The sequence below is a fragment of the Mus caroli genome, chromosome 4 (assembly GCF_900094665.2).
Source record: "Mus caroli chromosome 4, CAROLI_EIJ_v1.1, whole genome shotgun sequence".
Lineage (NCBI taxonomy): Eukaryota > Metazoa > Chordata > Mammalia > Rodentia > Muridae > Mus > Mus caroli.
The window spans coordinates 67,293,220-67,319,611 of record NC_034573.1 but is presented as its reverse complement, the minus strand read 5'-3'; the positions used below and the strand labels follow the sequence as shown (position 1 = coordinate 67,319,611).

General features: G+C 37.8%; 1 protein-coding gene across 2 annotated transcripts in view; it reads right to left on the bottom strand.

Moving 5' to 3' along the window:
* The window catches only part of Frmd3 (FERM domain containing 3), a 181,601-nt gene that overhangs the window by 115,506 nt on the left and 39,703 nt on the right, over window positions 1–26,392 (bottom strand). For both annotated transcript variants that reach the window (XM_021160425.1, XM_021160424.2), the window contains exon 2: window positions 13,282–13,386. In XM_021160425.1, the coding sequence (XP_021016084.1) occupies window positions 13,282–13,386 (105 nt within the window). The remainder of the gene's footprint in view (window positions 1–13,281; window positions 13,387–26,392) is intronic.

Here is a 26,392-nt window from a genome sequence, read left to right as displayed (position 1 = left end):
TTGTGAAGGGTGTCCTTTCCCTAATTTCTTTTTTAGCCTATTTATCCTTTGAGTAGAGGAAGACCACTGGATTGTTTGAGTTAATATTATATTCAGCCACTATGGTAAAGTTGCTTATCAGGTTTAGGAGTTCTCTGATGGAATTTATGGGGTCACTTACATATACAATTATATCACCTGCAAATAGTGATATTTTTATTTCTTCCTTTACAATTTGAATCCCTTTGATCTCCTTTTGTTGTCTAGTTGTTCTTGCTAGAACTTCAGGTACTATATTGAGTATATAGGGAGAGAGTGAGCAACCTTGTCTAATCCCTGATTTTAGTTGGATTGCTTCCAGTTTATCTCCATTTAGTTTGATGTTGGCTATAGGTTTTCTGTATATTGCTTTTACTATGCTTAGGTATGAATTCCTGATCTTTCTAAGACTTTTAACATGAAGGGTTGCTGAATTCTGTCAAATGTTTTTCAGCATCTAATGAAATGATTCTTTATTTTTTTCTTTGAGTTTTTCTTTGTAGTGGATTACATTGATGGGTTTCCTTATATTGATCCATCCTTGCATCTCTGGGATGAAGCCTACTTGATTGTGATGGATGATCATTTTGATGTGTTCCTGCATTCAGTTGGCAAGAATTTTTTTGAGTTTTTTTCCATCAGTGTTCATATGGGAGATTGGTCCTAAGTTCTCTTTCTTTGTTGGGTCTTTGTGTAGTTTAGGTATAAGCATAATTGTGGCTTCATAGAATGAATTGGATAGTGTTCCTTCTGTTTATATTTTGTGGAATAGTTTGAAGAATATTGGTATTAGGTCTTCTTTAAAGCTCATCTGGTCCTGGGCCTGCCTGCCTTTCTTTCTTTCTTTCTTTCTTTCTTTCTTTCTTTCTTTCTTTCTTTCTTTCTTTCTTTCTTTCTTTCTTTCTTTCTTTCTTTCTCTTTCTTTCTCTTTCTGTCTTTCTTTCTTTCTTTCTTTCTTTCTTTCTCTTTCTGTCTTTCTTTCTTTCTTTCTTTCTTTCTTTCTTTCTTTCTTTCTTNTCTTTCTTTCTTTCTTTCTTTGTGGGGAGACTATTAATGACTGCTTCCATTTCTTTAGGGCTTATGGGACTGTTTAGATGGTTTATCTGATCCTGTTTTAACTTTATCACCTGGTATGTGTCTAGAAAATTGCCCATTCCATCCAGATTTTCCAATTTAGTTGAGTATAAACTTTTGTAGTAGAATATGATGATTTTTTGTATTTCCATAGTTTCCATTGTTATGTCTCCCTTTTCATTCCTGATTTTATTAATTTGGATACTGTCTCTGTGCCCTCTGGTTAGTATGGCCAAGGGTTTATCTATCTTGTTGATTTTCTCAAAGAAATAAGCCTGGGAATGGAGCTTCCGCTGGGTGTTATGGAACTGGCTTAGGAGTTTGAGACCAAGGTAAACCAGTGCAGACTAAAAAGAACCTGAGCCACTGTTTAGGTGGGGTTCTTGTGTCCCTGGATCCCACTGTTCCCAGTTACTCCCAGTGGTGTTGGAACAAATGTTGTGTCCTTCTCATGTTGAAACTCGAAATCATTGCTTTTAATAGCTGAGTAGTATTTCATTATGCAAGCATACCACATTTTCTGTATCCATTCCTCTGTTGAAGGACATCTGGGTTTTTTCCAGTTTCTGGCTATTATAAATAAGGTTGCTGTGAACATAGTGGAGCATGTGTCTTCATAGCAAGGATTTCAATTGCAATTTTTTATGAAATAATAAAAGGTTACAAATAACACCAAAGGCAATCATTAGGTAAATAAGCTGTAGTTTGCTAATGTTCTGGATGATTCAAAAGGAGTGTTGATATGAGATAAAATTTTATGTTTAACATATACAAAGATTTTAGAAATATTTCAGGATGACAAAGTAAGCTGAAAAACATATAACTGTAGCAGCTATTAGCCACCCAAGGGAATATAACCATAATTAACATGTCAATACCACAGCCATAATTCCAGAGAGCTTATAGTGCTAGCATTAGTTATCTTTTTGTTATTGCTTTCCTTTACCAAGTTAGCTTGCATGTTGTGATCAAAGACAGATAATATCCAAAATTATGCATGGAACATACAGAGAACTTGATGGTGTTTGTGAAGATCCTGAGCATACTCAGGAGGTAAAAACCTGCCATTATGAAATAATTGTCCTTATTTAGAATGAAATGAAATTAGTGTTTTTCTTGAAACATATGTGAAAAATATTTCAAGGTGCAACTATATTTGTAAGTGGTACGTTTAGATTTGCCTTACTTACGTGGAAATGTTCTTCAGCCCATAGACAACAATGATATCATGATTAAGACGCTAAGAGAACGATGCATTGAGAAAACTTTGGGAAATTTTGAATAATCTATTATATAAATAATATGATTTGTTTTTAAAATAAAAAGTACAAAACAATATAATATTTGAAAATCAAATATAGGCATCTAAACTTATTCTTTAAAGTTTAGAAGCAACACACTAAAGGAATATCAGTGGAAGATAGTTTGGGTGAGGGACAAAAATTTAAAGGTGTTGGTTAAAGAAATTTAGAACTTCACCCTTTTCTGTAACATTTTTATCTGAGATTGTTCAACTTTAGTGTTTTTCCATGTATGGACACATCCCACGAAAAATTAAAAATAAGATGTAAAAAAGGAGAAAATTAAGGTATACCTAGAGGATGAAAGTGAATTTCATGTGATTTCTACTCTGCATGAAGAATTTTCCTCATAATAGAAAATATAAAACTCAGCTCAGCACTCAGGGTCACAGTCTTTCTCCTTGACTCATACAGTGGTAGGTTTCAGTGAATCCATTTGTTATTGATCTCTTTCCCCTTCCTGTCTCACTTTTCATTCTCCTCCACCTAAGGGCATTATTTATGCATTTGCCAGGCAGCTTTCAGCCATTTACCTCTCCATTCTCTTCTTTTGTTTCCTTCCTTTGCTTGTTCTTTCCAATAGAGGTAAGAGCTTGCCAATAATGTCAGCAACTTCTATTTTCACTAGAAGTCTAGATGTGTAAAAGTATATTACATTATGTGATCTGCGTGGAAGTTAGATAGGTCAAGATACTTTTCCTATTTCGTTTAAGTTCATTTGCTATCTGGAATTTATGACAATTTGGTTTTAAAAATAAATAATTGTGTTTTATAACTAAAAACTGGTATTCCATAAGAAAGGCAGAAAGAAACAGCTGCAGATTTATGTGAATTCATGGCTGGTGAATTCAAGTCTTGATGAGCACTTCATTTCTTTAATTCTCTTACAGAATAAAACCTACAAAATTCACAGAAGCTAAATTCCCTCTACTGGTTTACAGGATGAACTGAGGGAACATGGGAAAACAGATGATTATTGATTAGTGTTACTTGAAAGTACCAGGGGATAATCAGCAACAGATAAGATCAGGGTTAAGCAGCTGTCCTCATTAGTGTTTTTTAACATTGACACTAGGTAGAGTTACCTGTGAAGGGGATGCTCAAGTGGTAAATTGCTTCCATCAGATTGGCCTGTAGGCAAGTCTATATGGCATTTCTTTATTAATGAGTGATTTAGGAGGTCCCCCAAATTGTGTACATTGCCATTTTTAGGTAAGGGGTCCTCAGAGGTAAAAGTCATGTAGCCGAACATAAGCCTAGACAGCAAGCCAGTAAGCAGTGCTCTTCCATGGCTTCTGCATCAGTTCTTACCTCCAGGTTATTGCCTTGAGTTCCTGCCCTGAATTTAGTTCATGATGGGCCACAAGTATAAGTTAAAACAAGCTCTTTCCACACTAGGTAGCTTTTAATAATAGTGTTTGCACTATAACAGATATCTAACTACGACAATAGTGTTTTTCTTTTTAGGAAAGTTCCTCCTTAGTTTATTGGAATCTACTGTAGGGCAAACTCTATAGATCACTCTACCTTCTGCAAGCCAGTTTTCTTCTTTAAAATAGTGATTGACTGATGCAGGAATATAAATACCTTTGCATTTGATTCCTCAGCTCCCCTGTGAGATAAAAGAAAGGATCTTGCCCAATATTATATTAAGATATTACTTTACTTCCTTCTTTTAAGGTCACACAAGTAAGCCTTGGCGAGAGGTTCAAATATAAAAGATATTTTAGAATCAACAAAATCAAACCTGAAAATATCATAAACCCTTTCTTAGAACACATTCATTTTGACAGCAGATTAAATAAATGGAGGAAAAATAGAAGAGAACTGAATAAAGAAAATACAGATAAAATCCCCAAACTGTCTACATTGTAATTTTCTCACCTGCACTGACAGAAGGAAGGGATGCAGTGCTGGGAGTAGGAGATTGAGTGTAGAGTACTTTACTACTGCAGTCCACACTCTGACCCTGGAGTATATATGTGTCACCAAATCTTTCTATATTTCTTTTTATTTTCTTTCTTTCTTTCTTTCTTTCTTTCTTTCTTTCTTTCTTTCTTTCTTTCTTTCTTTCTTTCTTTCTTTCTTTTGGTTTTTCGAGACTGGGTTTCTCTGTGTAGTCCTGGCTGTCCTGGAACTCAATCTGTAGACCAGGCTGGCCTCGAACTCAGAAATCTGCCTGCCTCTGCCTCCCAAGTGCTGGGATTAAAGGCGTGCGCCACCACACCCGGCTCTATATTTCTTTATAACTTTTGACACCAATTGTACATAGCAGGATCATTTCTCCACTTATTTAGCATTTTAATCTGGACTACTGGGAGGGAAGATGTTATGTGAAGGGACAACTAATATATAAGCAGTGTGATTTTTAATTTGGTAATTGCTGAAACCAAAAGTTTTAAAAATGGCTCTGAAAGTAAATATTATAACACATATTTATCCCCAAATGTTTGGTTTCTGTTGACATGGATTTAGCTCATAATTACAGAATAATTCACACCCCTATCTCATATCTTTCTCAAGCATCTTAGTGCTGTAAAGCAGAAAAATGTACAACTCAGAGAGATATGATCAACAATCCATGAATCTTTCCCCTTAATATTAACAGGATCCAAATGTCTAAACAGTTACCACTATCCCCTGAAAAATGTTACCCAATTCTCATTTTCACCAGGGCAAAATCCAAAGCAACTTAGTCCTGGTGCTATATACACATAAATTATGCCATTTACGGGCACTTTGCTTTCTGCTGCAAAGGCAAGACTATCTGAGTGAATAGAGCCTTAACAGAGTTCTGGATGTAAAGCAACAGAGAACATCCTGTCATTTTCTTACAAGTAAAATGTATTACAGTCATTTCTGTAAAACATATGAGAACATACATAAAACAAGAAGAAATGGCAAGTTACCTATTATGCATTTGTTTGGAAGTCCTCCACAGAAAAAACTTAACTGCTTTGGTGCAGTGGTTTTTACTTTTGTAGCTATAGAGTCTTGGATAGTTTAAAAAGGAGTGGCAATTAAGGAAAAAATGTTGCACAAAATGGAGAAGGTGGTGTGAAAGCTAAAAAAGCACAAATCTCCATTTAAATATTCATCAACTCTGCATTTGATCTTTATGTGGCTCCCTACAGTGCTCAGAATAATCTATACATCCTTATAATTCACCTCAGTAAGATAGAAGGAGTGGGTATTTTAGGCTTTGTGGCCAACATGGCCTCTGTAACAGTACTGTTTTTCTAGTATCAAGTCATCCAAAATTTGATAATATATCAATAAAGTGTCAGAATTGTTTTGCATTAAAATATAACTTGTGGAAACATACTTGCATTATAGCTTCTACCTTACAGTCAATAACTCAGTATACACTAACAAATTAATCTCATAATATAAATATAATATCTTGTAAAAGATTTATCTGTGATTATTACAAACTATTTTAGGATAATAACAAGCAGTCAAAATGGAAACATGGGGACTGCAGAGATGGTTTTCTGTATAGATCACTTGCTACTCTAAGGGTACAACCAGGTCTGGTTCCTGGCACCCACATGGTGGCTTACAACCCTTTTTTTTCCCCACATTTTTTAATTAGATATTTTCTTCATTTACATTTCAAATGCTATCCCAAAAGTCCCCTATACCCTCTCCCTGACCTCTCACCTCCCCAACCCACTCACTCCCACTTCTTGGCCCTGGTATTCCCCTGTACTGGGGCATATAAAGTTTGCTAGACCAAGGGGCCTCTCTTCCCAATGATGGCCGACGAGGCCATCTTCTGCTACATATGCAGCTAGAGACATGAGCTCTGGGGGTACTGATTAGTTCATATTGTTGTTCCACCTATAGGGTTGCAGACCCCTTCAGCTCTTGGGTACTTTCTCTAGCTCCTATACTGGGGGCCCTGTGTTCCATCCTATAGATGACTGTGAGCATCCACTTCTGTATTTGCCAAGCACTGGCAAAGCTGCCACAGACTATACCCTTTTTGGATCTCCTATCTGTGTGGAACGGGTCTCTGGTTGCAGGTGGACAAGGAGTCAGAGAATGACAAACAGAAGCGACACACAAGATTGTGTAGAATCTGAATGTAATTTGTTGAATCGAGCATCAAACTTTTTATACAGAAGAAAATAGGGAAGTTGGGTGACACACCAGCAAGGTGCAAAGAGGTTACTGGATTCTTACACAAAACAGAGGAATGCAAATACGGAAGGACTGGCAGGAAACAACTGGGATAAAATTCAGTGTTAACAACTGGGATCATAAAGAGCTCCACCTAAGGTCCTTTAATCTTAGAAGCCAGAGTCAAGGGCTTTGTGCTCTTGTCATAGTTCCTATACTAGTCTATTGTATAGTCCACCTTCCCCCTAGGCCATTGTAAATACTTGTGTCTGGGTGTAACTCAGCTATCTATAGTTCTAAGTATCTACTCTGGTTCCTTCTTAGACCACAAACTTCCTTCTTCCTAGATAATGGTAAATTCTTGTGTAGGGCAGTGACTTAACTATTCATGCCCAAAGTCGGATCAAGGACTGCCTAGAATCTAACTTAGCTATATGTCAAAAATCAATCCTTAGGAACACTTGTAATAAAGCAATATAAAGGGAAAGCACACAGATCTGTTTACCAACTAAAGCAAGGACATTGGAGTATTCTTTACACAGGATTCCACGATTCCAGGAGACTAAGTTTCCATGAACTTTTTGCCTAGGGACAGCGCCCAAATTTTCTGGGCCTGTTGCACTTGTCACAGGAGACAGCTGTATCAGGGTCACATAGGGCAAAATCTTACTGGCATATGCAATAGTGTCTGCGGTGGCTGATTATGGGATGGACTCCTGGGTGAGGAATTCTCTGGATGGTCCATCCTTTCGTCTTAGCTCCAAACTTTGTCTCTGCAACTCCTTCCATGGATATTTTATTCCGTATTCTAGGGAGGAATGAAGTATCCACGCGTTGGTCTTCCTTCTTGATTTTCTTGTGTTTTGGAAGTTGTATCTTGGGTATTCTAGGTTTCTGGGCTAATATCCACTTATCAGTGAATGCATATCAAGTGACTTCTTTTGTGATTGGGTTATCTCACTTAGGACTATATCCTGCAGATATATCCATTTGCCCAAGAATTTCATAAATTCATTGTTTTTAATAGCTGAGTAGTACTCCATTGTATAAATATACCACATTTTCTGTATCCATTCCTCTGTTGAGGGACATCTGGGTTCTTTCCAGCTTCTGGCTATTATAAATAGGGCTGCTATGAACATAGTAGAGCATGTGTCCTTATTACCAGTTGGAACATCTTCTGGGTATATGCCCAGGAATGGTATAGCTGGATCTAGCGGTAGAACTATGTCCAATTTTCTGAGGAACTGCCAGGCTGATTTCCAGAGTGGTTGTACCAGCTTGCAATTCCACCTGCAATGGAGGAATTCCTCTTTCTCCACATCCTTGCCAGCATCTGCTGTCACCTGAATTTTTTATCCTAGCCATTATGACTGGTGTGAGGTGGAATCTCAGGGTTGTTTTGATTTGCATTTCCCTGATGATTAAGGATGTTGAACATTTTTTCAAGTACTTCTCAGCCCCTTGGTATTCCTCAGTTGAGAATTATTTGTTTAGCTCTGCATCCCATTTTTTAATGGTGTTATTTGAATTTCTGGAGTTCAGCTTCTTGATCTCTTTGTATATATTGGATATTAGTCCCCTATCATATTTAGGATCAGTAAAAATTCTTTCCCAATCTGTTGGTGGCCTTTTTGTCTTATTGCCAGTATCTTTTGCCCTACAGAAGCTTTGCAATTTTATGAGGTCCCATTTATTGATTCTTGATCTTACAGCACAGGCCATTGCTTTTCTGTTTAGGAATTTTTCCCCTGTGCCCATATCTTCGAGGGTTTTCTCCACTTTCTCCTCTATAAATTTCAGTGTCTCTGATTTTATGTGGAGTTCTTTGATCCACTTAGACTTGAGCTTTGTACAAGAGATAAGAATGTATCAATTCTCATTCTTCTACATAATAACTCCCAGTTGTGGCAGCACCATTTGTTGAAAATGCTGTCTTCTTTTCCACTGGATGATTTTAGCTTCCTTGTCAAAGATCAAGTTACCATAGGTGTGTGGGTTCATTTCTGGGTCCTCAATTCTATTCCACTGATCTACCTGTCTGTCACTGTACCAGTACCATGCAGTTTTTATTACAATTGCTCTGTAGTACAGCTTGAAGTCAGGCATGGCGATTCCCTCAGAGGTTCTTTTATTGTTGAGAATAGTTTTTGCTATCCTAGGTTTTTTGTTATTCCAGATGAATTTGAAAATTGCCCTTTCTAACTCAGTGAAGAATTGAGTTGGAATTTTGATGGGGATTGCATTGAATCTGTAGATTGCTGTCGGCAGGATAGCCATTTTTACTNTATTNATCCTGCCAATCCANGAGCATGGGNGATNTTTCNATCTTCTGAGATCTTNTNCAATTTNTTTCTTCAGAGACTTGACATTCTTGTCATACAGATCTTCCACTTCCTTAGTTAGAGTCACACCAAGGTATTTTATGTTATTTGTGACTATTGTGAAGGGTGTTGTTTCCCTAATTTCTTTCTCATCCTGTTTATCCTTTGTGTAGAGAAAGACCACTGATTTGTTTGAGTTAATTTTATATCCAGCTTCTGCGCTAAAGCTGTTTGTCAGGTTTAGGAGTTCTTTGGTGGAATTTTTAGGGTCACTTATATATACTATCATATCATCTGCAAACAGGCTCATAACCTTTTATAACTCCAGTTCTATATAATCTGAAACCTTTGGGTTTCATTGGACACCAGATATATTAGTAGTATATATATATATATATATATATATATATATATAGATATATATACACATACAGGGTAACATACACACCTAAATAAAATAAATTAAAATTCAAAAATAAGGGAACTTGTGGAATTCATTCAAGTTTATATTTTATCAATGCATAATATAAGATGCCATACCATATAAACTCAGTAAGATTTATTGAAGTGTTCTAAGGCCAGATATCTCCAAGGGTCTACTTAAACTCTTCAAAACATGGACTATAAAATCAATTATATAAGATTGATAATATGGATGATTAATTAAAAGAACAGAGGAACTACTTGTCCTATAGATGAAGAAATTGTGGGATAGAGTGCTGAGCAAGAGGCAAATGGCATAGACAAGTACTCTCCAAGTCCTTCTCGTGGTACTTGGTAAATTTCGTAGCCATTGCCCTTGAAACTGTCAAGTCTTCTTTGGGGCTGAGTCTTTGGAAAGCATGTTTTGCTCATTCTTTCTGTCTGCTTTAATTAGGTCTTCCTGGTTTTGTTTTTTGGACCATATCTTAAAATATGAGTGTTGCTTATCTTCCATCTGTAGTCTCTTCCTTAGCTCTACAATTGCATCTCAGAGTTTTAAGAAATAAAATGTTTTATTTGTTCTAAACAACTATATCAGAGTCTTAAACTGTTTATTTAGCTCCTGACTCAAATTTTCAAACATTTACAGAGTCACTCCTCTTTAATTATACTAACAAGTGTTCAGATATCTACATTGTCTGCAATAATGGTTAAAGTTGAAGATCTTCTGTCTGCTGCAGTATTCTGATCATTTCCTAATATGTGACAATGTTAATTCTTTGAGCAACACTTGAATCTCTTAGTTACATCCAGCTTTAAAGAGTTGATGGTAGGACTCTGTGCTTTGTGACTCCAGGAACCAAGACTTCTAAGGAGAACAAGTTATCTGTATGTGTCTTCTAAGGCATCCAAGAAAATACAATTTTCTAAATAGTTCTTTTTTTTAAATTAAATTATGTTTATGGGCATATGTCTCTGTGTGTAAGTTTATGTAAATGTCGGTGTCTGCAGAGGCAATATAAGAGCCTAGGATGTCCACAATCTGGACTTATGTGCAGGTGTAAGCTGCCCAATGTGGATGCTGAAAATTAAACTCAGGTTCTCCGTAACTGTAGCAAGCACTTGAAACCACTGAGCAGTCTCTCCAGCTTCTGAAATAGTGATATTTAATCCTTATTAACCTTTAAAAATATATTAAGGAAGCAAATCCACAAGCAGAGACTTCTGCTTACAGTAAATCTTGTTCTGTTCAGGGCTGCCCTAAATCTTTGGTTCCTTTCCTGTTCTCAGTGATGAGCATCTGGGAAACAATTATCTCGAGGAGACCAGCAGGAAGCAGCCTTTCAATAGCAGGAGCAGGTGGTGGGACATAATACCATCTGGCTTCCTGCCACCATCCCAATAGTTTATTCCATTCTGTCCTCCTGAAGGTGCTTGTACAAAATGCAAATTTTTCTGATACAGACAAGATACTTTCCCATTATTAATAAGATAGCAATAGGTTTACTATATGTCTTGCTATATAAAAAGCTCAGGGCTGTGTTAGCTTACATTGAGGGGAGGCACCAGTACCCAGAATATAAACCAATCACCTCCAACCTAGGTGTGGTCTAATTCTTCTTTGCTTGTGATGGTGACTGGAGTACGCAATAACTCCAGTGAATAATACCATGACTCTTTCCTTAGATTTGGAGTAGAGGGTGAGGTACAAAAATATGAAGGGAGATCCAATACACTTTACATATGATACCATAATAATAGAACTTTGAGTTATAAAATTCTGCTACTTGTTTAAAAAATATATTCCAGAAGGATCCTTCCCTCCTTAGCTGAGAAAAATGATGGAATTAAGATGGTGAAATAATATTGCATAATGTTTTGTCATCATTGAAGCTGAGAAGAAGTACAGGTAACCCACTACTAACTACACAATAGGGATAATTATACTTCGCTTATCTAGCTTACCTAGTTCTCTTAATTGGTTAGCTTCTGTAAATAAATAACTCATCAAAGACTGTTAACAGTAGTAGCCTTTAACAGAAGTTACAAATACTTGTATGTTATGCAGGCACTAAGCATGTCTCTAATTTCTCACCTGGACCCAGGCAGACCATAGCAATGGTAAAAGCCATAACATTGACTTACATCGAGAACAACATGTAACTCAGAGTCAATATATGCCATATGCCAAGCATTTATATACCTACTTTCATTTTCTTAAAAGTAAAAAAAGAAGTTATTCTGTTTATTGTTTTCATTGGAACAGAGTACCAAGCAAAATAACCTGCTGGGTCAAACAGCTTACTAACCAGAAGAGGCAGGGTTTCTAAATCGCATCTTTCTGAGTCCTAAAGCTATGCAATTTGAAGAGGTTTGGTTGGTACTCCGTAGTCGACTACTTGCCAAGCATGTAAAAGGCTCATAGTCTGAACCACAGAAATGAGAACATTAAATCAAATCAAACCTATGCAGGTCGGATGCCACAGAGCCCCACACCTATAATTTTAAAGCCTACAAGGCAAAAGCCAAAGGATGTAGATGAGTTTGAGGCCAGCCTAAGGAAAATGTGAGAACCTGGCTTAAATTAAAATAAGAATATTTTCAACAATAACATTGCAACTAATGTGCCTATATAAGGTCACAGCAGCTTATAAATATTGAGTAAAACAACATGGTTGTAGTGATTTTTTTTCTGTCAATCTTGATTTCCAGGCAAACGGCTCTATCCCCTGTCTGTCCTCTGTGAGCTGAGTACTATTTCCTTCAATATTTTGTGGGTCGTTTACTATTTCCTGCAATATTTTCTATCCAGTAGTTAACTTGCTCCTATAATACAGTAGCAGGTGACTGCAAAACAACACTTGTAAAGTATAAATTGATTTAAGAAGTAAAGAGACCCTGGTAATATTGTACATATTAACATTTCAGTTATTACTTATACAAGTGGGAAACTGGAGAGAATCAGGTATAAGCTGTATTGATGATACTAATAATTCGTATTTTCTTTGTTATATGAGAGAAAGACATGTATAAGGGTGAGAATAGAGAGGAAAAAGTGGGGAGAAATGTAGACATTTTGGTTAATGGTAGATTAAAAGGGTGAATGAATAAATGTACTCAGGTATTGTAATAAAGTCAACCTTGGGGCTTTGGCTATGTAACAGTAAGAGAAATGCATATGGGGAAAAAAGGAAAGAAAAAAAAACAGATTAAAAAAAGAGACAGGAAAAATGTAGGCAAAATCTTCACAGGCATGGACAATAGGGTATAATGTTAGTCCATCCATCCCTCTCAAACTGACACACGCACACCATCCAACCCACGCTCCATTTCATTGTCTTCAGTTGCTATTTGTCATCCATAACTATGTACCAGTTCATGACAGCTAACCTTACTATTTGGGCAATGCTGCTGGGTGTGAACGGAAGCACTTTGTGGCTTCTGGTGACCCCCATAAACTCATGTATTGCTGATAAGAAACATCCAATCTTCTCTTGCCTGCTTCCAAAGAGAGATTCACCATCTTCCCAAAAGTTTCTTCCAAGTAACATGAAATGAACCATTTTTAAAAGTACATTTCATATTACTTCATAGTGACCCACAAAATATTTACAATTGATGTGTTGAATAGCCTCATCTATGCCAGACTCTAAATATTTTCATCACACCATAAAAACACCCAACTTCTACCAAGTTTATCCCCTACCTCTGTCAGTAGGTTCTTATGATGGTGGTTGTGTTTCTTTATAATTGGACTCCATGGAACTACTCTGAGAAGTCTAAATTCAAAGAGCATGAGGCCATTCCCACTTCTCTTCATGTGAGCCCAGCTTTCCGAGAAAGACTTTTTTGTGTTCCTATTCCTTCCAGTTAAACATCCACCAGCTGCTTTATTTCTCAGGTCAATAATCCATTAGAATAAAGGCACCATAAGGTTTCTGGAAAGGACCCCACAGTGCCCAGCATTCTGGGCCTTCCCTTAAGCCCATAGGTTGAAGGTCAAGATGTGTTCTTACCCTTTGCTTCTCTGGGTCCACATAGCGAATTCCAAAGTAGTCCTTTTCCAGCAAGCTATAGTAGTTGCAGATGTATTCAATAAGAAACTGCCCTTTCGTTTCCCTCTGTAAAGGAAGCACATTTAAGTTAATAGTTAGGACTCACAAGCACATTCCCAGTCTATTCCAGTTGGCCTTACTTAGCTGGATCTGTGTTTAGAACAATGGGTTTGGTTACTTCAAATATTGGCATAAATGTTTCCAATATCACTCGTTACAACTTCAGCAAGCAACAAATTTCACAAAGTGAGCAGCTTAGTCACTTTTAGGTTGTTGTGACCACTGAAGTGACAAGAAGCAACTTAAAGTAGAAAAGGTTGATTTTTTTCATCATGGTTGTATAGCATATAGTGCATTCTGGCAAGGAAGGCTTGGCAATGGAAGTGTGAGACTGCTTGCAGACAAGCAAGCAGAAAGCAAGCAGATGAGTAAATGGAAGGATGAAATAAAACATAGCCAGGAAAAACCACCACCACCAACAACAACAATAACAAAATCAAAATCAGCCATAGAAAACAAAGACATACTAAAAACACCTCAAATTCCATCCACAGAAACTTCTGCCAGTGAAATCCCAAATCCTGAAGGTTTCACAGACTCTCAAAATAGCACTACTATCTGTAAAGCAAATGTTCAAACCCAGTAGACAATAGGGGACATCTGGCATGCAAACCACAGAGTAAGCCAACAAAAATGCATGTGTGTGCTTGCACATGTGCACACAGAAACACACGCTTGTAATCACAAGAATACCCCAAAGTGGAATAAATAGGCTACACAGCAATGCCCTGCATGGGTACAATGTGCTCAGTGTGTTCTGTTTCATTCTATCATGGGTAATTTAATTTGCTTTGTGGTATTTACAACTGAGAAAACATTTCACACTTCATTACCATACAGGAACCCACAATTTGCGAATTTACAGTGCCTTTGACACTTTATTCTAAATGGTATCAGTTTTTTACTGACTCAGGTTTCAGAGACAACTGAGCAACAAAAGAATTCATTGACTTGTTTAAGGTAACTCAACTTGCATGGATTAAGTTAGAATCTCAGTCTCAGTACTTGGATTTGGAATATGTCTTTCTGCCGAACCACATAGTCTTTCTGGAATATTTTGAGACTACTCATGGTTTGAATGGGATAGATACGCAGTGAAAGGCAATGGAATATCCTAGCTCGCACTAGTAATGTTGTGAAAAATCAATGTATTGGATTTAGAGGACTGATAAATCACAATAGGGTATGCTTCAATCAATGTGACTGACAAGAGACATTCCTTTATTCCTCAGCAATAAAATATTGTTTGTTGCTCATGTAAAGGACCCAGAGTTGGTTCTCAGTACCCACATGGTAGCTCATTAGTATCTGTGATTTCAAGTCCAAGCAATCCTTTGTCCTCTTTGGTATCATTGGTCTTTTTTGACAGTGGGATAAAGGTGATACCAAGACAGATAAAGCACATATACATACTATGTGTATATATATATATATATATATGTATATATTATAGATAAAATAATTTAAATAATAATAAATATTATAAATATTTATTAAATTATATATGCTATAAATACTATATAAAATACCTTGGTGTGACTATAACTAAACAAGTGAAAGACATGTATAATAAGAACTTCAAGTCTCTGAAGAAAGAAATCAAAGAAGATCTCAGAAGATGGAAAGATCTCCAATGCTCAGGGTATGGGAGAATTAATATAGTAAAAAGGACCATCTTGCCAAAAGCAGTCTACAGATTCAGTGCAATCCCCATCAAAATTCCAGCTCAATTCTTCACTGAGTTAGAAAGGGCAATTTGCAAATTCATCTGGAATAACACAAAACCAAGGATAGCAAAATCTGTTCTCAACAATAAAAGAACTGGAGGAAACACCATTCCTGACCTCAAGCTGTACTACAGAGCAATTGTGATAAAAACTGCATGGTACTGGTACAGTGACAGACAGGTAGATTAATGGAATAGAATGGAAGATCCAGAAATAAAAACACATACCTATGGTCACTTGATCTTTGACAAGGGAACTAAAATCATCCAGTGGAAAAAAACCCAGCATTTTCAAAAAATGGTGCTGCAACAACTGCCAGTTATCATGTAGAAGAATGTGAATTGATCCATTCTTTTTTTTTTTTTTTTTTTTTTTTTTTTTAAGACAGGGTTTCTCTGTATAGTCCTGGCTGTCCTAGAACTCACTTTGTAGATCAGGCTGTCCTCGAACGAAATCCGCCTGCCTCTGCCTCCCAAGTGCTGGGATTAAAGGCGTGCGCCACCACACCCGGCTCGAATTGATCTGTTCTTAACTCCTTGGACTAAGGACAAGTCCAAGTGGATCAAGGAACTCCACATAAAACCAGAGACATTGAAATTTATAGAGGAGAAATTGGGAAAAAGCCTCTAAGATATGGGCACAGGGGAAAAATTCCTGAACAGAACAGCAATGGCTTGTGCTGTAAGATCGAGAATTGACAAATGGGACCTCATAAAATTGCAAAGCTTCTATAAGGCAAAGGACACTGTCAATAAGACCAAAAGACAACCAACAGACTGGGGAAGGATCTTTACCAATCCTAAATCTGATAGGGGACTAATATCCAATATAAATAAAGAACTCAAGAAGTTGGACTCCAGAAAACCAAATAAGCCTATTAAAAAATGGGGAACAGAGCTAAACAAAGAATTCTCAACTGAGAAACACTGAATGGCTGAGAAGCACCTAAAAAATGCTGAACATCCTTAATCATCAGGGAACTGCAAATTAAAAACAACCCTGAGATTCCACCTCACACCAGTCAGAATGGCCAAGATCAAAAACTCAGGTGACAGCAGATGCTGGTGAGGACGTGGAGAAAGAGGAACACTCCTCTATTGCTGGTGGGACTGCAAGCTGGTAGAACCACTCTGGAAATCAGTCTGGTGGGTCCTCAGAAAATTAGACATAGTACTACCAGAAGATCCAGCAATACCATTCCTGGGCATATACCCAGAAGATGTTCCAACTTGTAATAAGGACACATGCTCTACTATGTTCATAGCAGCCTATTTATAATAGCCAGAAGTTGGAAATAACCCGCATGTCCCTCAACAGAGGAATGGATACAGAAAATGTGGTACATTAATACAATGGAGTACTACTAAGCAATTAAAAACAACGAATTTATAAAATTTTTAGACAAATGGATGGATCTGGAGGATATCTTCTTGAGTGAGGTGACCCAGTAACGAAAGAACACACATGGTATGCACTCACTTATAAGTGGATATTAGCCCAGAAGCTCAGAATCCATAGAAGGATGAACAAAATACCAATGGAAGTAGTTGCAGAGACAAAGTTTGGAGCATAGACTGAAGGAAAGATCACCCAGAGACTGCCCTACTTGGGGATCCATCCTATAAACAATCACCAAACCCAGACACTATGGCTGATGCCAACAAGAGTCTGCTGACAGGAGCCTGATATAGCTGTCTCCTAAGGGCCTCTGCCAGTGCCTGACACATACAGAAGTGGATACTCAGAATCATCCATTGAATGGAGCACAAGATCCCTAGTGAAGGTCCTAGAGTAAGTACCCAAGGAGCTGAAGGGGTCTGAAGTCCCATAGGAGGAACAACAATATGAACTAACCAGAACCCTGAACTCCTTGAAAGTAAACCACCAATCAAAGAAAACACATGGAAGAACTTGTGGCTCTAACTATATATGTAGCAGAGGATGGCCTAGTCGGTCATCAATGGGAGGAGAGGCCCTAGGTCCTGTGAAGGTTCTATGCCCAAGTATAGTGAAATGCCAGGACTGGGAATTGGAATGGTTGGGTTGGGGAGCAGGGGGAGGGGGGAGGGGATAGGGGATTTTTGGAGGGGAAACTAGGAAAGGGGATAACATTTGCAAGGTAAAGAAAGAAAATATCTAATAAAAAATTGGGTGAAAAATAAAAAAAAATGGTGAAATAGAAAAAAAAACCCAACAAAGAATCAATGAATCTATAATCTATCTCTTTAAGATTAACAGACTTTTGGAGGAGCTAACTGAAAGAACAAAAGACAGGAACTAAATGATCAGAATCAGAAATAAACAGGAAAAGACAAAAAAAGAACTCAGAATACTAGCATGAAATATCTTACAAACCTGTATTATATTAAGCTAGAAAAAAATAAAAGAGAATACATTTTTAAATTCAGCCAAATCACTACAATGAAACCAAGAAGTACATAACTTAAACAGACCTATAACAAATCTGGAGATTGGAACAGTAATTAAAAATTCTCCCAGCTACAAAACAAGCCTTAGGTCCAGATGGTTTTGCAGAATTCTACCAGACTTTCAAAGAAGATCTACAGCCACTCCTGTGGGGAAAAAGAAAGGGAGAAGGAGGGGAAGAGGGAAGGGAAGGGGGATAGGTAGGGAGATGGGGAGAGGGAGATGGAGAGGGGGGAGGGAAAGGGGGAGGGAGAGGGAGAGGAGAGGGAGAGGGGAGGGGAAGGGTGGAGGGAGAGGGAGAGGGTGGAGGGAGAGGGAGAGGAAGAACTCAAAAAAGCCTTCTATTAAATCAGAAGATTATAAAAGTGTAAAAAACCTGATAAAGATACAACAAATATTACACTATAGACTATTCCTGATGAACATAGATTTATTCATAAAATATTTGAATGTTCAAGTACAGACATGCATAAAAAAGATTATTTACCATGAACAAGTTGTCTTTATGCCTGAAATTCAGGAGTGTGTTACCATGATTGCATCAATATACTACATAAATGAACTTATGCAGGAAAAAAAAAAAAAAACAAAAAAAACCTTTGAGAGAATCCAACATGCTTTTCTGCGAAGAGTCCTTCAGAGAGGACTAGAGGTAACACAGTTCAGCATAATATGAACAATATTGAAATGGAAACTTCTTGTTTCTCTGGAAAGACAGTTATGTCAAATGATGTTTTGCTGGGGCACACAGGTAAAAGGAGGTTTTGCCAAAGCAGACACTTAAGAATGTTTTCCTGAAACAGACACAGGTAAAAGGATGTTTTGTTAAAGCAAACATGTGAAAGGATGCATGATGTTAACAAGGAATATGAACATAACCCAACAGACAGTGGATGATGTGGGATGGTATTGGTGTGCCTTGTCATTCCTTAGTGGTCATCATTTGTTGTAATTTCATAGGAAGAAACACAACAGAAAACTTGGGATTGTGTTCTAGTGGCTTCTTGCCACTTCTGCAGACGTAGGCTGATTGGCAGAGTGAAGTGGAGGTTTCTGGATATGTCAGCTGATACAAACTCACAAAGAGTTTTGCTAAGACAGACTCATGTGGTGTTTTGCTGAGGTAAGGCATGCGATGCTTGTATAGAGTATAAATAGGACTCCTCGGACATTGACGGGGTGGGGGTGGGGGCTTGCATAACTATAACTACTTTTGCAATGCTTCGTTGGTCTCTTGTCTTTGTCTTTGTTGATCTTCACTTCGTTGAGAGAGGCACAGCTGAGAACCTCTCATGGAGTTTCCGCTAGTCCTGGTTGCTCCTGCTTATTTGACTGAAGCTGGCTGTTTCTGTTGGGTCGTGTCACCACTGCTGAGTCGTGTTTGCTATCCTGACACTACTGAACTGGACTGCTGGTATGCTGATGGTGTTTTCAAGTGGATCAAGCTGCTGCTGCTGATTCATGTGAACTGAACCACTGATATCCTGACAACGCAGATTAGATTTGTTTCAAAGACCTACTTCTAAACAGATTCACTTCCTCTGTGTCTTAGTGGTCTTTGTTTTCCACTATCTCTGGTAGGCCAGAAGGGAGGTTAAAGCATTTAAGAACCCTTCTTGAAAGTAGACTTTAAAAAATTTAAGCCTATACAATATATGCTAACACCAACCTAAATGGAGAGAAACTTAAAGCAATCCTACTGAAATCAGGAAACTATTGAATGAGATATTAAATGATATAACCCAGACCTGGATATACAAGTGTTTCATGTTATTTTCACCTGAGATTTAGAATTCAAAGTCTTCACATGTGAATACATATTCTGGAGTAACCACAAAACAAGGTAAATAAAAAATGGACCATTGCTGGGAGGGAAGATAGATGAGAAATAAAAAGGGTACAAGTGGCAGAGGCAGGCAGATTTCTGAGTTTGAGGCCAGCCTGGTCTACAGAGTGAGTTCTAGGATAGCCAGGGCTACACAGAAAAACCCTGTCTCAAAAAACAACAACAACAACAACAACAACAAAAAAAAAAAAACAAAAAACAAACCAACCAAACAACAACAACAACAACAAAAACCCCGGGTACAAGTAGTCTGATGGGGAAAATGGAATAAATGGGTGAGGGTCTCTAAATATGGAAGGGGAGATAGATAAATACAGAAAAAGGTGAGGTTAGGGTAAAAAAACAATAAGAATATCTGAAAAAATCATAATAAGCTATAGTAATATTTACTGCCAAATGTACATATAATACACATAAATCAGTTTATTAATACACATAATTTAAATATACATGGTTTAAATAAAGTAATTTCTTTTTTGTCTTTTTTTTATTAGATATTTTCTTTGCCTTTCCTAGTTTTCCCTCCGAAAAACCCTCCCCCCTGCTCACCAACCCACCCACTCCCACTTCCTGGCCCTGGCATTCCCCTATACTGTGGCATATAAACTAATGAAGTAATTTCTTTAAAAGCAGATCAGACCAGTGGGAATGGAGATCCTTAACACACTTATATTGTACCAAAACTATATAAATACAAATGAAATATTGTTTAAAACAATCTTTAAGCAACGGTATTATACAGGTTTCCCATGGTCTATGTTGTAATACAAATTGCTTTTTATATTCCTCAGTAAGATTAGACATCTATTTTTAATGTGTTTTCTATTGTGATTGCTTCGCAACAGATGGGGAAAACCATTGTAGAACCTATTCCAGAAAATGTTTATTCTGATCCAAAGTGGCACCATACTTGGTTTCATGTGGGGAACTTTAATTCAGAAGCCTCACTGTGAATGAACTCGGTGCTTTTCCCACATTCTCTCCCTGACTGGTCGCACAGTTGTCTGTGTGTATATGCAGATCTGTAACTTGCACTGAGTATGGGGGGAATACCTGGAATAATTTTGGGTATCTTTTTCTCAATATGGTATTTTTATTGATTCTTTCTGAATTTTACATTGCACACATTTTACATTGTTCATACTCATTTTCCACTCATTCCATGTTCAGATCCTGACTTCCTTGAGACTTTTGTTATGAAATATGATGTGGACCCTGGTGGTGTATGCCACTGAGTAGTTACGCTGTGTAACACAGATCTGGTATAAAGGGGGCTTATTGGGAGAATGGATAGGAGTGAGTACCTGGGAAAAGGTAGAAGCAGACCAGTGGACATGTAGACAGGCAGACAGAGCAAGTCCGAGGCATAGGGCAGAGAAGGAGGTTGGTGATGAGTAGGACAGAAACGGGGGAGAAAACACTGGAAGTAGGGAGAGCTGGGGTACCAGGCAACCCTTTTATCTGTCCTCACACCCCTAGAGAACCTGGTGGGTGTGGCAGGTCATGATGTAAGCAATTGCTAAATCCCTGAGGGCAGGCAGGCAAAATTGCCTGAATGCTAATAACCTCCCCCCACAAAAATTAAATTTAAATTTAAGGAAAGTAAAACAAGTTCAATTTGTGTTACGTGTATATTCACAGGAACATAGTCAAACTCTCAGTGGCTTGCCCCTTAAATAGGACTGAATACTTCCCTTCCTGCACTTTTGCCAGAAACCATCAACTGTGGAAAGCTAACTCAGCATCCTTATTACATTTTTCAAAGAATTCTCTTTGATAGCTTACTGTGTAGGCTGCTTTTTTTTGGGGGGGGGGAGGGGGAGGGGGTTGACATTGTCATAGAAGTCTTCCATGTCCCTTTTTCTCAACTATGCCTCTGAAATCATCACTGCAGAAGTAAGAAGTGCTTGTTGACAGGAGCCTGATATAGCTGTCTCCTGAGAGGCTCTGCCAGAGCCTGACAAATATAGAGGAAGATGCTCACAGCCAACCATAGACTGAGCAAAGAGTCCCCAATGGAGGAGTTAGAGAAAGGACTGAAGGAGCTGAAGGGGTTTTCAGTCCCATAGGAGGAACAACAATATGAACCAACCAGAGCTCGCAGGGACTAAATCACCAACCAAAGAGTACATATGGAGGGACCCATGGCTCCAGCTGCGTTATGTAGCAGAGGATGGCCTTGTTGGACATCAATGGGAGGAGAGGCCCTTGGTCCTGTGAAGGCTAGATGCTCCAGTATAGGGGAATGACAGGGAGGGAAGGAGGAGTGGGTGGGTGGATGAACACCCTCATAGAAGCAGGGGGAGCGGGCATTAGACAGGGAGTTTTTGGAGGGGAAACCAGTAAAGGGGATAAAATTTGAAATGTAAATAAATAAAATATTTAATAAAGAATGACAAAAAGTAACTTCCTTGCTTTTTTTTTTTTACAGTTATTGGGACCATGGATCATGGGTTTCTACATGGTTTCTGGTGACAGCACAAACCATGAACATGGCCCCTGTGTGCAGTAGGACTTTGGAGCCAGACATGGCCCTCTATGGTAACATCAATACAGATATCACCTTGGCCTAAGGTGGCAGCAGAGACCACACACATCAGCCAGATCCTCCTTCTCTCCTCAATGCATGCTTCACTCTGTTTTTCTCTCTTTTCCATGTTTACACCACATATTGTCTCATATTAGTGATACCCTGCCATACACACCAGGAGGTGGAGAGGCCTCACTGGTTTCCAAGGCCAATGCCCCCAACTTGTGGTATCTTAAAAGACAAATTTAAGTGAGGCAGAATTTTATCTGTGTTATTGAAATGCCGTTTAATTAGTCTTTGTGTAAAATGACTACGTGTTTGAGCAGAGAAACAGGAAACTTTTACTAATGAAAGGTCTAATTCTGTTGCCTTTCCACCAAAATGCTAAACAAAATCCTTTTCTGTAGTCCAAGGGTGGTAAATAACAGCTCAATGGCCAATAATATGTGATTGGACATCTCACATATCATAGAATTGCTGCCGATGAATTAGCTCTCCTTTCTAGCCCATTCTAACATTGCAATAATATTCCAGTTGGATTCTTTGATAATCATTTTGAAAGAAGGAAAATACCATGTAGTTTCTCTGAATTTCTACTACCCAGTCTGTTTGGTAAGTTATTCCCTATTTTCTGGTAATTTTAAAGATGTTTGTTAGCCATGGTGGGTTTATCTGTAATCCCAGTGGTTCAGAGGCAGATGCTTGGCAGTAGTGGAAACAAATGTTGGTTTTATTTTCTCAGATGATGGGATTATACTGATGAGAGCTGGGCCCAAGCTATGATACTATGTATCTAGGCCTGCGTCCATAGAGTTTCCATCTCATTATTGCTAGGATCTAAGCCTGGAAGCTTCTAGCTTCTGTACCTTCCATCTGCTAATAATGTTGGCTTAGAATGTTTCAGCCTCTGAGATTTATTGCTGAATAATCTCACTCTTCCCAGCTCTTTCTGAACTCTGGTTGTCTGATTCAACTCAGCTGTTCTAGCACAAGCTCCTCTCCAGGCTGACTGACTCAGACTGTCTTCCCTTGACTTCTGATTGCATTGCTCTGCTTAGAAAGACTACCTCTGAACTCAACTGTTCTGCTCTGAATTGTACTCAACTGAACTGACCTTAACTCTCGGAACTGAATTGCTCAGAACTTAATTGAATTCTCTCTCCATCACTGTTCTTTATGCAGCTTCTCTTTCCTGTCGGCACTCATGAGAGTTGTGCATATCTTATCTCTGACTCATTCTGTCAAATCTTTCTCTGATTCATTATTTTGTCTGCCCATCAAGTAGCATATTCTCTGGGATAAAAAGTATATGGCTTGTGTGCATTCTATCTGTATCGTATGTGATCCTTGTCAGTGTAGCCATATTACTGGATTAAAATTCCTCTACACGAGAGGATTGCAAATTCTAGCTCAACATGGGCTACATAGTGAAACATCAGAAAGTACATAGCTCTAGGCTAGATTGTATTATATACAAAGTCTCTGATTCGGAAGTCAAATAATAGTTGTAATAATAAATTTAAGGATTGGTAACAAGTAGATGTTCAGTAAATTAAAAACTATACTCAAGAGTGGTGGCAATTGCCCGTAATCTTAGCATCAGGAGGCCGAAGCTTATGAATCATGACAAAGCAATTACAGTATGATGTAATAGGAAGAGGTTTACTTATGATGCCATGGTCTTTGTTTGAAGGGTATCACATGGACTAGAGTAAGCAGGAACTTCTGTTAAACACAGATTGAGTACTGAACTTGTTATTCTCTCCTGGGATAAGTTTTGCTTCCTCATGCCTCAAAGAAGCTGATTCTTAAGAACACAAACTGGATTAGTTCTCAAAAAATTACATGTCACCTCACCATTCCAAACAAGACATCAAAAACCAACAGACAAACAGAACAAACTACTTCAATCAAGTCTCGCTTTTGCTACTTACCAGCTGAGAGGCCTTCAGCAAGTCATGAAATCTTGAAGCTGAGTTTTTACTGGGTAAATGGGTAGCAATTATAACAATTTCCTGATCTACACCCAACAGGTGATTTTAAGTCTCATTTACATATTTGGTAAATACCAATCATACACTGGAATAGCAATTAGTGAGAAACAGTGAAGGAAATATAGTAAGCAATTATTTGTAAACCCAGGGGCCTTAAATCCCTGTGGTTTGAAACTGTGAAACATCTTAGAAATGGCAAAGCACAAGTGATATGTCATTATTACTAAAATTAGGAATAAACTTAAAGATAATTTGTGGAACACTGGGAACAGTGTTATGGGTCACTTTGTTTTCAAAGTATATGGCTTGTGTGCTTTAGAGTAGTATTTCCCTCCTAGAATTGTCCCTTATAAGGGAGGAGGAGTGAACAGGGAAAAAAAAAAAAAGAGTTCGAGTCTTTTGATAACAGCCAGTTGCTGACAATGTATTTGCTTTAATTCCCTAGATCAGTGGCAAAGTCAAAACAATAATACATCTGTGATACAAAAAAAAAAAAAAAAAAAGGAAAAAAAGTCCTATATCAACAATGTTTTTATCCCCACAAAAAATAATAAAAACCTTAACTTTCAATTCCTAAAGCTCTAATCTAAGGCATTTTGAAACTTTTGAAATGTTGGTTAAGTTAAAAAGAGACGCTACTCAAAAGGATGATTCTAAGCTAAAGCTAAGAGTTTGGAAGTTACCATCAGGAATGAAGGTAAAAACGCAATGATAGAAAACTGCACTTATGTAATTAAACAGTGTCATGAACAGCTTTCACAGACTACACCTTTAATCTCCTAATGATCCACTGATTTAGTTAATATTCATCCCATGGTAGCTATTAGAATTAGGACACAGATTGGAATGAACAGTGGGTTACAAAACAGAATATATCTAGTAAAGGCAAGCTTTGTGTTTTCAAAAAATGCTAAGTACAATATAAGAAAGTCACTGGATGACTGCCCAGGATCCCAATACTCCTACTTCTCTGCTAATGGCACCCCAATATTGTGCAACTATGTGCATGATTATTGAGATGCAAATTCACATTATAGTCTAAAAGAACTAGGACCTATCCTTATCTCCAGGACACAGGCTAGACTGATCTAAAGATAATTCTTCTTCTCTTGTCTGACTGGTTCAAGAAAGCACATACAATATAGCATATGAAGTCACTTATTAGAGATTTTAGCATAGTTTCTGTTTACTTACTGAAAGAGTTTCAAGAAAAGACTTTCTCTTACCTCTAAGTAATAGACAAGGACATACAGCCTATAACTACTGCCAGTCTGAAACACATTGGCTAGAACCTAATATCCAGAGAAGTGAAGACTTTGTATTCACGTTGTTAAACTATTAATATGTATGTAAATAGATGTCACGATGTCCATCTATTATTGAAGCTAATGCAAATTTGCTTTTCTGTTTATTATACTCAAACTTCTCACTCAGGGCAAACAATGAAAGAAAGCCTCAAACTAAATACAGTTGATTAGTAACCAACCAGGCTGGAATAACACACAGGTATAGGTGACAAAGGGACCAGCCAAACTGATGGTAAATTTGCTACAACAAATTTCCCAGCATGTTCTGTTTTGTCAACAAAATACCATGATACTTTGGGGTTAGGAAACTGTTATACCAACCTGGCTCCTGGCTGCTGTTGTAAAGACTAACTATCAGAGTTAGCTGGAACTTTATGTATCATTTTGTCTATTCAAACTGTTCAGAATTTATTAATCTTTGATGATAAGAATGTAATCAGTCTTACTTAAACTTGCATTCCTGATATAATTAACTTAGAAATTAAGCTGGATGCTTGGTTTGAGTTTATACCCATGCCCCCCTATTTCTCTTTGTTGCCCATTCATGCCCTGAGGCAGAGAAACTTATATGTGCCTAAGATGACTAGATATAAGACCATTTACTGGAAACAGTGAGGTGTTAAAAGCAACACCTCACAAAAAGGTGTTGAGAACAAAATGTGAGTATAGATGGATGACATGTGACTGTGGCTTTGTATGCTGTTCTAGGTCAACATCGTCAGAAAAACTATTTCTTCCTTTGTAAGACTCTTAGAAAATATAAAATGAAAAGTTTATCATTCCTTGTCCATATTATATCTGTTGTGTTATATTTAATAAACAGAGAGGTGAGCCTCTGTTCAAGAGATCAGAACATCTCAGAACAATATGAAAGCTGATCATGCTGGCTCACCAACTGCTAGTGGAGTCTGAGGATGAGACCCTTATCCTCTGGATATGGGCACTGTGCTATGGGGGCCAGTCCTGTAGACATTGTCTATTTTGTTGTTGTTGTTATTTTTATTGTTGTTCTTGGTTTTGTTTGTCCAGTCAAGGTTTTTCTGTGTAGCACTGGACATCCTGTAAGTCTCTTTGTAAATCAAGTTCTCCTTGAGCTCACAGAGATCCCTGCCTCTCAAGTGCTGGAATTAAAGGCCTGAGCCACCATGCTAGGCCTGCAGTTGTGTATTAATGTACCAACT